This window comes from Triturus cristatus, chromosome 2_2 (genome assembly GCF_964204655.1).
Source record: "Triturus cristatus chromosome 2_2, aTriCri1.1, whole genome shotgun sequence".
NCBI lineage: Eukaryota > Metazoa > Chordata > Amphibia > Caudata > Salamandridae > Triturus > Triturus cristatus.
Genome location: NC_140582.1, coordinates 1,058,008,862 through 1,058,021,217, shown reverse-complemented (window position 1 = coordinate 1,058,021,217; position 12,356 = coordinate 1,058,008,862). Strand labels below are relative to the sequence as shown.

Sequence of the window (12,356 nt, the reverse complement as noted above, 5' to 3'; positions counted from 1 at the left end):
GTCCCTAACATGCTATGGTTCGGAATGTGGAGCTTGGTATATGTACTGGTAAATTGTGAAAAAAGTACACCAGACGCGGGAGCATCACCATTTTGGACAGTGAAACCGAGCCCTGCACCGTAAGTGGTAGTGTGTTCCAAAACATCAGTTGTGGGCTCAAGGAGGAGATGGCTTGGGCACCATTACAATCTATTAAGTCTCTGGTGGTGTAGTAAATATGAATGCCAAGGTAAGAACGTTTGTGCCTTCTAACCCACAACGTAAGGGCCCATCATTCGACGATGTGACAGACTGTCCAAGCTCATGGGTAGCTGCCAAGTCTTAGACCAGTTCACACCTAGGCTGAAGCATTCCAAAATTTGAGTAGGGCCAGCTTAACGCATCCAAGTCCCTGTCTTTTGTCCTGGACATAGATGAGGACGTCATCCGCGTAGAGAGAGATAGCATGTAGTTTGCCCCCTAAGAGGGTACCCCTCTCCTCACCATCCCGTCACAACTGCTGAGCAAAGAGCTCGACCACCAACACGAAAAAGCTGTGATGGTGGGAACCCCTGACACGTTCACCGACTAATGTCTATCGGGGGCGAGATTAGTTGGCATGCCTTAAACGGGGCTGTAGGGGCAGTGTAAAGGAGGTTAATTATGAACAATAACCGTCCAGGTATGGCAAACTCTGAGAGGGCTTTAAACATGTAAGTCCAATCTACGGTATCAAGCACCCCTCTCCAAGTCAATCACTAGACATGCTGCATATGGCAGTGTTCCATCACTGTGGAGCCTACGATGTGGCGTGTGGGCGAGCGATCAGGGCTGAAACAATTCTGGTCCATGTTTACGAGTTGGGGCATGTGCACCAACAGGTGGACGCAACGATCTTGCTAAGTAGTTTGCAGTCTGTTCCTAACCTGAATAAAGTGCAGTAGGACATTACTTTCCAACATGTTTTTGTCTGGTTTCTGCAATGAAACTAACAATGATTCATGTAAGGTCGGGGACAGACGTCACTCCTCCATCGCTGTCTGGTATATTTCAAGTAATTTGGGGACGAGAAGGTTCTCGTAGGTCTTATAAAACGTAACCGTAAGACCATCCAGTAGTTTCACAAGTAGCGGATCGAATAGCTGCTCAGATCTCCTACTCGTTATGGGTAGCTGTAGGTCTTTAAGAGCTTACTAACCAACAGTGGGCACTAGTATGCCCTCACAGAAGGCCAGTATGCTATCATCACAATTGATGACGGGGATCGTACAGTGTTCTGTTATTGGTAGTAAAGGCATTACGTATGTCTAGTTGGCTAGTAATGGTGCTATTTCGAGATGGTCGAATCCTGGTGATCGGCTCAGGTGGACTCACACTTCGAAGGAGCCAAGCCAATAGCCGGACAGATTTGTCGCCTTCAGCATGCATCTTAGCCTAATAGGCCTTAAAATCTAATCTTCAGCGTTGTTCTACTAGCTGGGCAAGATCATTTCTGGCCGCAGTCGGAGCATGCTGGACCTATGGGGTACTGCCGGAGTCAACCTCCAGGGCGCCCAATGATGATTCTAGCGCTGTCCGTTCTTTATGAAGATTTACTCTCACACACTTCGTAGTATTTATGCAGTGCCCATGTATCACTACCATGAGCGCCTATCATTCTACAGGTCAAAATATGGCCATGCGCCAGTTCTCTTCCATGTACTGAGACACGACCTCCCAGGTCGTGTCTCGGAACGAGACAGCCTCCAGTGTGTCCTGGCTTAAGATGCTAGGTAGGAACAGGTGGGCAATGGGCTCTCCAACGAAGGAGTAATTGTAGCGGGTTATGATCTGAAAAGGTACGACCAAGGTATTCCCCCTGTGTGACCTGAGTGTGTAGATGGGTGGCAGAATATGTGATCCAGTCGAACATGGAGATCCTGGGGCTTAGAATAGTTGGATGTAATGTGCGCCAACTGCCTAAGAGGGACAAGTGTGAGCCACCATTGTGTAGGCCCGCTGCCGCTATCACAACGGGAGAGTTATGCAATGGAGACCGATCTAATGTAGGGTCCAGGACTTTATTAAAGTCCCCCCAATGATCCATGGGATATTGTCCCACTTCGTGAGGGTGACCCTAAGGCGGGCCAGAAATGGCTGTTGTCGTACATTTGGTGCATAGATGCTTCCTAATAAGAGGGGACGGCCATCAACAAAGGCATAGCTCCCCTTAGGGATCTCGGCCCCCACTTGATTAATCACCTTAAAAACTTTCCATGCAGCATCTGAAGTGAGTTGTGTACTAGTTTTGAACATTTCATGAAGATACTTCAAACAACACCACTTTTATTCTCAAAACAAAAATTCACTTTGTCTATGGAAACTTGGTCCTAAATATTACTACCTAGTAGTGACTACCAGTAGGTTGTGTCTGTCTGTCTATATAGGTGTGTGTGTGTGTGTGTGTGTGTGTGTGTGTGTGTGTGTGTCTAAATTGAAATGCCCTTGAAGTCTTACTCCACCCTGCTACGCGATCTACTTTGAATGGTGAAAGCAAATAGGAATGTAATATAGCACAATAAAAAAATATGTCCCACCTGTATAATTTACCTGTGTTTTCTGTTTTCCATAGGAGTTCATACATGCTTTGCATGTAAGGAGAAACAAATTGAAGTCAAACGCTGTACTGCATCGCAGTGTGGAAAATTCTATCATGAAACGTGCATGAAGAATTATACACTTGCTGTGATGGTTAACAAAATGTTTCGCTGCCCTCTTCACACCTGTGTGAACTGTTATGCTTTAAATCCTTCCAATCCACGAGCAACAAAAGGTAATCAATTTGGTCAGCACATTTTTTTCAACTCGTTTATTAATGAAATACTTAAACATATTTGAACCTTTTTTTTGGTGCTACACCTTTCGAATCATGTATATCGGCTTTGACTAATGCAATTTACAAAATGATGTCTCTATTTATGTGAATCTTTTTTATTGTACTGCATTTCAACATTCTTTCCCTGGATAATAGAGCTGCACTATCTAGATCCACACACACACAAGCCCTGGTGGCACTCTTAGATGCCACCAAGGCCTTTGATTCGTCAGAGTGGCCTTACCTGTTCACCATTCTAGCTAGACTGGGACTCAGTCCGACCTTAATAAATCAGATAAAACTACTATACTCTGCCCCCACAGCCAGACTTAGGTTAAATGGCTTGGTCTCACCCCTGCTGCAAATGACCCGGGGCACTAGGCAGGGGTGCCCACTCACCATTGCCATGGAGCTGTTAGCTACCCGACTCGGACAACACCACGCAGCTAGAGGGCTGGGGTTTACCACTAGAGGACTCATCATATCGCGTTACGCCACTTTATATATTAATAACCCTGTGGACAACCTATATCCGGTCCTATGGGAGATTCTTAAATTTGGTGGGCTGTCGGGTATCCAGATTAACTGGGGCAAATCAATATAGTTCCCTCTGACTGATGACACTATCCCATTTGTTGGAGTATCCCCTCAAATGGGCGGACAACCCGGTACAATATCTGGGGATCTGGCTAAGCCCGAGCGTATAAGAACTAGAGTATGAACTATGGAAAGGCTATTGCTTGGCTTGAGGGTAAATTAAACACCTGGACTAAATTGCCATTATCCCTGGCGTGGAGAGCCGCGGTAGCAAAAATGATTGTATTACCCAAATTCTTATACATGTTCATAAACCTTCCGCTCCCACTCACCCAAGCCTTCTTCAAAACAATGCACTGTAATGCTATCTCTGGTATGGGCGGGTAAACAGTCCCGTGTTTCGTGGGAGCTCTTGACTCCACTGACGCAGGGGGGACTGGGCGCCCCAGACATCCCTCTCAATGCATATTGCTCACAAGCCCAGTTTCTACACTGCCAGGTTTACACCATTGCCTTTCAGCCTCATGTAGCTGTGGAGGCAGACAGGGCGGCACCGGATCTCCTTCAAGTAGCAATCTATCGGCCGTACAGACGCCCCGGGAATGAGATAAACACAATTGAGACATTGCGTAGGGTTGGGAGGGCCTGAAAATCAGAGCTCAACTGGAGATACTATATGCTCCCTCTGACCCGCTAGCGTATCATCCGCTTGTCCCTCCCTTGGAAGAGAAAGGGAATGTAGTTCTCTCATGACAGACATGATCACATTTGCAGACCTCTGTCCATAATACAGTTTCCGCCCTCCGCCTGCTGTGCAAGAGGGAGTCTCGCTAAACGTATCCGAGATGTTCCTATATTAGGGAATACGGGCGTCCTGCTGTCAGATGCATAGCGATTTTCCCAGCTCTCACTGCAGGCCCTCGAACATATAATAGCTGGACCCTCGCCGTGCAGGCTCATCACGTGGCTGTACAGTACCATGCAGAACACAGACCCCTGTGACAAAGCCGAAGGCATTACTTGGTTGGACAAAGAATTGAACCTTCCAATCACAGAAGAGCAGTGGAGGTTCTGCTGTGGCCAATAGAGGATGCCATCACCCAACTACAAGTTAAGACCAATCCATTTTAAGTTCCTGCACCGATTCTATAGAACTCCCACCCAACTCCATTGTAAGGAACTTAGGCTAGATTCTAGTTGCTGGAGATACTGTGCTACACCCTCAACATTTTTGCATTTGGCTTGGAGTTGCCCTCCAATTGCGACATACTGGGTAGATATTTTTAACATGATTAAAGACATTCTGGGGGTACAAGTTGATCCCACACCATTATTGGGATATGTGAAAGATACCCCAACAGATATCCAAAGATTGGTCCCAGCCAATCAGCTGCCAGCACCCTCCAGAACCTTCCCAGCAGAGGCAGTTCTCCTCAGATTTTCACCGCACGTCGTGTGTGAAGGGAGTCTCCCTGAGCTCTGCTCAGTTTCTTCAGCTATTACTACTTTTTGGAACATACTTCATTTCTCTGACCCTATTAAGGCAGTAATATGGCAGAGTGGCAGGAAACAAGGTAATAGACTACGAAATATGTCTAACCTTTCCTCAATAACTCTCACGTTCTGAGAGATGAGGCTATTATTGGGACTACAGAGACTTTCATCTGTCACTTCTGATGAGAACGACGAGGATTGCTTCACCTCATAGGAGAGGTCAAAGGGAGAAGTCGCGCCAGGAACCTCCTGAGGGCGCGCAAAAAAGCCATAAAGACCTACCTTGAGTCTTGATAGGCATTTCTCACAGAGAGAAGCAAGTGGGAAAAATCTCCTCAGAGGCTGATCTTACAACTCCCTTTTCATCCCTACATCAGGGAAATCTGTTTAACCTGACATTAAGGAGTCTATTACAAAACTCCGTGTCTAATATTACTGCCTCAACAATATTGACCTCATCTACGATGGCCTCGTCTATGATGGGCCTCCTATGATGGTCGTCTACGATGGTCATCTACGACTGCCTCGTCTACGACGGCCTCGTCTACGACGGCCTCGTCTACGACGGTCGTCTACGACGGCCTCGTCTACGACGGTCGTCTACGGCGGCCTCGTCTACGACGGTCGTCTACGGCGGCCTCGTCTACGACGGTCGTCTACGGCGGCCTCGTCTACGACGGTCGTCTACGGCGGCCTCCTCTACGACGGTCGTCGACGACGGCCTCATCTACGACGGTAGTCGACGATGGCCTCATCTACGACGGTCGTCGACGACTGCCTCATCTACGACGGTCGTCGACGACGGCCTCATCTACGACGGTCGTCGATGGCCTCATCTATGACGGTCGTCGATGATGGCCTCATCTACGACGGTCGTCGACGACTGCCTCATCTACGACGGTCGTCGACGACTGCCTCATCTACGACGGTCGTCGACGACGGCCTCATCTACGACGGTCGTCGATGGCCTCATCTATGACGGTCGTCGATGATGGCCTCATCTACGACGGTCGTCGACGACGGCCTCATCTACGACGGTCGTCGACGACGGCCTCATCTACGACGGTCGTCGACGACGGCCTCATCTACGACGGTCGTCGACGACGGCCTCATCTACGACGGTCGTCGACGACGGCCTCATCTACGACGGTCGTCGATGATGGCCTCATCTACGACGGTCGTCGACGACGGCCTCATCTACGGCCTCATCTATGATGGTCTCACCCACGAATGGCCTCATCTACGATGGCCTCCTCTACAATGAGATTGCCCAGGACAGCCTCATCTCGAAGAAAAACTCCTCATACGATTGCCTTATCTAGGTCTGCCTCATTTACGGATGGCCTCCCTATGATTACCTCATCTATGATGGTATTGTCTATGACCATCGTCTACGACAGCCTCATCATGTATGGATGGCCCCATCTACGAATGGCCCCATCTACGAATGGCCTCATCTACGAATGGCCTCATCTACGAATGGCCTCATCTACGAATGGCCTCATCTACGAATGGCCTCATCTACGAATGGCCTCATCCACAAATGGCCATCATAGGACTGCCTCATCTATGGTTGCCTCATCTATGGTTGCCTCATCTATGGTTGCCTCATCTATGGTTGCCTCATCTATGGTTGCCTCATCTATGGTTGCCTCATCTATGGTTGCCTCATCTATGGTTGCCTCATCTATGGTTGCCTCATCTATGGTTGCCTCATCTATGGTTGCCTCATCTATGGTTGCCTCATCTATGGTTGCCTCATCTATGGTTGCCTCATCTATGGTTGCCTCATCTATGGTTGCCTCATCTATGGTTGCCTCATCTATGGTTGCCTCATCTATGGTTGCCTCATCTATGGTTGCCTCATCTATGGTTGCCTCATCTATGGTTGCCTCATCTATGGTTGCCTCATCTATGGTTGCCTCATCTATGGTTGCCTCATCTATGGTTGCCTCATCTATGGTTGCCTCATCTATGGTTGCCTCATCTATGGTTGCCTCATCTATGGTTGCCTCATCTATGGTTGCCTCATCTATGGTTGCCTCATCTATGGTTGCCTCATCTATGGTTGCCTCATCTATGGTTGCCTCATCTATGGTTGCCTCATCTATGGTTGCCTCATCTATGGTTGCCTCATCTATGGTTGCCTCATCTATGGTTGCCTCATCTATGGTTGCCTCATCTATGGTTGCCTCATCTATGGTTGCCTCATCTATGGTTGCCTCATCTATGGTTGCCTCATCTATGGTTGCCTCATCTATGGTTGCCTCATCTATGGTTGCCTCATCTATGGTTGCCTCATCTATGGTTGCCTCATCTATGGTGGCCTCATCTATGGTTGCCTCATCTATGGTTGCCTCATCTATGGTGGCCTCATCTATGGTGGCCTCATCTATGGTTGCCTCATCTATGGTGGCCTCATCTATGGTTGCCTCATCTACGGATGGCCTCATCTATGGTTGCCTCATCTATGGTTGCCTCATCTACGGATGGCCTCATCTATGATGGCATTGTCTATGACGATTGCCTCATCTACGGATGGCCTCACCTATGATTGCCTCATCTATGATGGCATTGTCTATGACGGTCGTCTACGACAGCCTCATCTATGATGGTTGTGCAGGACGGTCATCTATGACGACGGCCTCGTCTGCAATAACCTCGCCTACATACCCATGTCTACGACAGCAAAGTCTACGATGAGTTCGTCTATGATGGCCTCATTTATGACTGCATCCTGTACATAATTTAATACAGTGGGCAAGAACTAGGCTTCTACTGCCAGTTAGTCGAGCAGACAGAATGTTTCCTTTATGATTTTAAAGAAGAGTCCTGGAAGATCTCGAGTGTGGTACCTATACTAGACTACATCTATTCTAGATGAAAAGAAATACTGTGCACCTGCTAAAGCCCATAATGTCTAATGGGTCACCCTCGGCCAGCTTCAATAATTTTACAGGCCGCCCAACAGTGAAAAATTCTCTACCATGGCAGCGGCCTCTATTAGAGCTGCCAATCCTCTAGCCATAACCGGCTGTTATGACCGTCAAATGTGGTCAGACATGGCGAGTCTCATTGACCTCATTCCTGAGGACCGAAGGCAGAAAGCAAGAAAGATTCTGTTGGAAGGAGAATGTGCTGCATCGGAAACTATAGATGCGCCTTGGACATAGTGAACACCAACTTTCGTCAGCTAGCAGGGGCTGCAGTGTTTGGACACCAGGGATGGCTTAAAGCCACTACTTTCACGCCTGAGGGGCAATCAAAGATTCTAGACATGGCCTATGATGAAGAGGTTTTTGGTTTGGTGAACATATTGATGAAACCCTCTTAGATATAAAAATTAACACGGATACTGCAGGATCATCAGGCACCCTTTAATACGGGTGCAGATCTTTCGGAGGAGCGAGAGGACGTGGTTTTTTCGTCAAGAGGAGGATACCAAAACCAACAGAATAGGCAGTATCGATCCCAGTACAGCCTTACAGCCAGACATCATACCGTCAATAGTCTACGGCTAGTTTCTCCCGTCAGGGTGGTCGAAAGAGATCGCAGTATCAAGGCCGAGACGCTAACAGGAAGCAGTGATCTCCGTAGGGCACCAACCATTTTACCCTTCTTACCCGTGGGCCAGAAGATATCAGCTTTGTTCACAAGTGGCAGGAAATTACATCAGACCAATGGGTTCTAGACCTAGTAACCAATGGCCACACCCTGGAATTCATCAAAGAGCCACCTATTACTCTGCCCAGGGGTCCCCCTCGTCGTCATGAGATTTTGAGTTGTTTAAACAAAGGAGATTTTATGGCTTCTCTGGATATGGAAAATGCGTATTTCCACATACCTATCCACCCCAAACATCACAAATATCTTCGCTTTCAAGTGCCTTGCGCACATTCAGTTCAAAGTGCTCCTGTTTGGGCTGAAATTGGCACCAAGAACCTTCACGAAGTGCTTGGCACCAGTGGTAGCAGCATTACGATCTCGAGGAATACAAGTGTTCCCTTATCTAGACGATTGGCTGCTCAAAGGTCCTTCAGAACATGAAACCAAGATTGCCACAGCAGAGTGTATCCATCTCTTCTCTGAGGCTGTTTCTCAACGACAGCAAATCAGTTACGTCCTCTCCAAGTCATGTTTTTTCTCGGAGCAAGGTTACACACGGTCCAATGCAACGCATTGTTGTCACTAGGTCGCCAACTGCATCTTCACAAATTGGCAAGGTTAATTGAAAAAAAAAAAAAAAGAGGCCAGTTTCAGTCCGAATGTTCGCTTCGCTCCTGAGGATGTGCTCTTCAATGATACATCTCATACCCTTGGTACGGCTCAAAATGCGACCTCTTCAGGAGGAACCGCAACTTAAATGGCAACAAGCCATGGATTCGTTTGACGATACCATCAAGGTCACGCCGCACATGATAAATTATCTACATTGGTGGTCGCAGACAGAGAATCTAACCCAGGGTCTCACGTTCCTACAGACCATTCCAGATTTCGTTTTAACGACCGATACCTCCGTGGAAGAATGGGGAGGTCATCTGCGGGATTTGATCTCAAAGATAAAAACAACAGCAGATCAACAGGCTGAGCGTCGCGCCGTTTATCTGTTTTCTCCAAGCATTCCTCCCGAGGATTAAGGGTTCGTCGGTGCTAGTCCGGACTGGCAATACCATCAGCATGTATTGTATCAACAAACAAGGAGGTTAAAAATCAGCTATGCTCTCGCAAGAAGCTTAGGAATTGTAGGAATAGGTGACTTTCCACAAGATGCCCTGAGAGCCAAACCCTTCAGGGGTCTGCTCAATACCCTGACGGATACGCTGAGCACGTCTCAGTCGGACTGTTAGGACTGGAAGCTGGAAAAGGAACAGGCGACCACAGTGTTCCAAGCTTGGGGTAAGCCAGCCCTGGACCTATTCACAACAAGAGAGAACAAAGAATGTCAATATTATGCCAGCAGGTTCCCTCAACAGGGATTGGTGTATACGCTTTTCCCTAATACCATTGATTCCGAAGGTGCTCCGCAAGATGAAGTTGGAAGGTTGCTGTCTAATTCTGATTGCACCCCGTTGGCCAAGACAATATTGCTTCCAGGAACTTCTACTATTGTCTCAAGGCAAACCCATTTGCCTTCTGCTGATGCCTATGATGTTGTCAAGGGTCGGAGGCCAAGTGGTTCATCCGGACCCACAGTCACTGCACTTGCAGGCATGGCTCCTGATTTCTTAGAGTTCAAGGACCTCAGCATTTCACAAGACTGTCGTGAAATATTGGCCAAATCTCGTGCCCAAAGCACAATCAAATCTTATCACTTCAAATGGAACCGAATTTGCTGTTGGTGTGAGGCAAATAATATTCACTCAATTCAAGCTACTGCAGAACAAGTTCTCCATTATCTGCTTTCTCTAGCCAAGTCTGCGCTTACTTTTTCACCGGTCAAAGTACATCTTGCTGCACTTTCTAGATTCAGGAAATACTCAAAATTCCCTTTTCTCTGCTCGCCTTTTCTTATCAAACAATTTATAAAAGGAATCTTCCGAGCCTTCTCTCCAGTGCGAGCACCCCTCCAGAGTGGGAACTCATCACTGTGCTAGTGCAGTTAATGAGGCGTCCATTTGAGCCTATCCATAAAGCTGATCTCAAATTCCTCACTTGGAAGGTTGCCCATTTACTGGCTCTTACCTCGGCAAGAAGGGTTAGTGAAATCCAAAATTTCACTATAAATGAACCCCCTTTTACATTTTGCTTGGGAATATGTAACCCTTCAAACAAATCAGTTTATTTCTTAAGGTACCATAAAATTTCACTTGAACAAACCGGTAAGATTAAAAACATTCTTTCCGGATCCATCCACTCCAGCTGAAAGAACATTACACTCGCTGGATGTTACACACTGTTTTAAGCTCTACCTACAGAAAACTAAGGATATCAGACGATCCAACCGGCTGTTTGTGGCGAATGGTCAAGCAACTCTTGGAAATGCTGTAACAAAGCAGAACAATAGCCAGATGGCTGGCATCTGCTATTCTTTTTTGCCACGACAAGGCTAACAGACCTTTGCAGAGGAAAGTCAAAGCTCATTCAACAAGAACAGTATTGACGTCGACCGTTTTATTTGCTGGAGTAACTCCGGAAAATATGTTGTGCTGCGACATGAAAAAATGTCCACACGTCGATGAAGCATTACTGTCTTCAATTTTCGCATCAAGATGATGCAGCGGTTGGACAGGCTGTTCTATGCCATCTTTTTCATTAAGACCAGACTCAGATACTTTGCCCTTTTATGTATTATTCCATTCTTTAATATTCATGTAAATGTACAGTTTTATATATCAGCAAGATTCTAAATATTTGTGTGTATATATATATATATATATATATATATATATATATATATATATATATATATATATATATATATATATATATATATATATATATATATATATATATATATATATATATATATAAAATAGCTAATACTTGGATATAGCTTTGCTTCCTTTAAGACTACTCTTTTAAAAAAAAAAAAAAAGGAAAATGTGTTTTTTCAAGCACTGTGGATGCTATTTGGGAGTTTATGAACCAGTGTCTCCCACCATCCGCAAACGACAGTATATGGTTATACTGCTTACTACTCTGATTCAGGCATGTGAATCTATGAAAGATACCCCAATACTGGATAAGAAAACAAGTTACTTACCTGTAACTACAGTTATCCAGTATTGGTATCTTTCATAGATTCACATGCACCCACCCTCCTCCCCGGCTAGTCAGTTCTCTATATCTGGTATACTTACTTCTCACTTGTGCTAGGAAAATCTGAGGAGAACTGCCTCTGCTGGGAAGGTTCTGGAGGGTGCTGGCAGCTGATTAGCTGGGACCAATCTTTGGTTCTTTTTTCTATAATGATGTAGATAGGCTACTAAGACTTAGGCCTTAGGCTTTTTCTTTTAGCCTACTACTATTATTTACTCTTGGCACTACTTTTGTATTTACCGTGGGACTCCCGCCTCGGCGACGGGGAATGATTCAGGCATGTGAATCTATGAAAGATACCAATACTGGATAACTGTAGTTACAGGTAAGTAACTTGTTTTCTTCTTTCCCCCATGTGATCCCCGCTCTACCCTTTCCTCCCTCCCCTTCTCTCTCCGCTCCTGCGCACGAGAGCCCTGACGCTGGTTTCATCCTCCGAAGGAAAGATAGGGTCTCTTAGTAAAACATTTTTTTTAGGAAATCTGGCATTTTTCATGAATTCGAGCCTCACTCAAGTGATTGTTGACCTGTGTTTGGTGAGTCGATAATCATTAGCTCAGTTCTTGGTGAAAGCCTCTAGATGTGGGCAGAGAAGGGGCGCCCAGTGCGCCGCAGTCGAGTGACCGTGAGAACATGACCTTCTTCGGAGGCTGAGATCCGCGTGGTTCACCCTTATTTCACTCCATGAGCCCAGAGCTGCTGTTTCAGTGCATCGGTCACCCGGCGCTGAGCA

The 12,356-nt window shown here is 46.5% G+C and overlaps 1 protein-coding gene across 1 annotated transcript in view; it reads left to right on the top strand.

The window, feature by feature from the left end:
* The window catches only part of NSD2 (nuclear receptor binding SET domain protein 2), an 881,013-nt gene that overhangs the window by 453,961 nt on the left and 414,696 nt on the right, over positions 1-12,356 (top strand). The window contains exon 13 of the mRNA XM_085642559.1: positions 2,591-2,791. Within this exon, the coding sequence (XP_085498685.1) occupies positions 2,591-2,791 (201 nt within the window). The remainder of the gene's footprint in view (positions 1-2,590; positions 2,792-12,356) is intronic.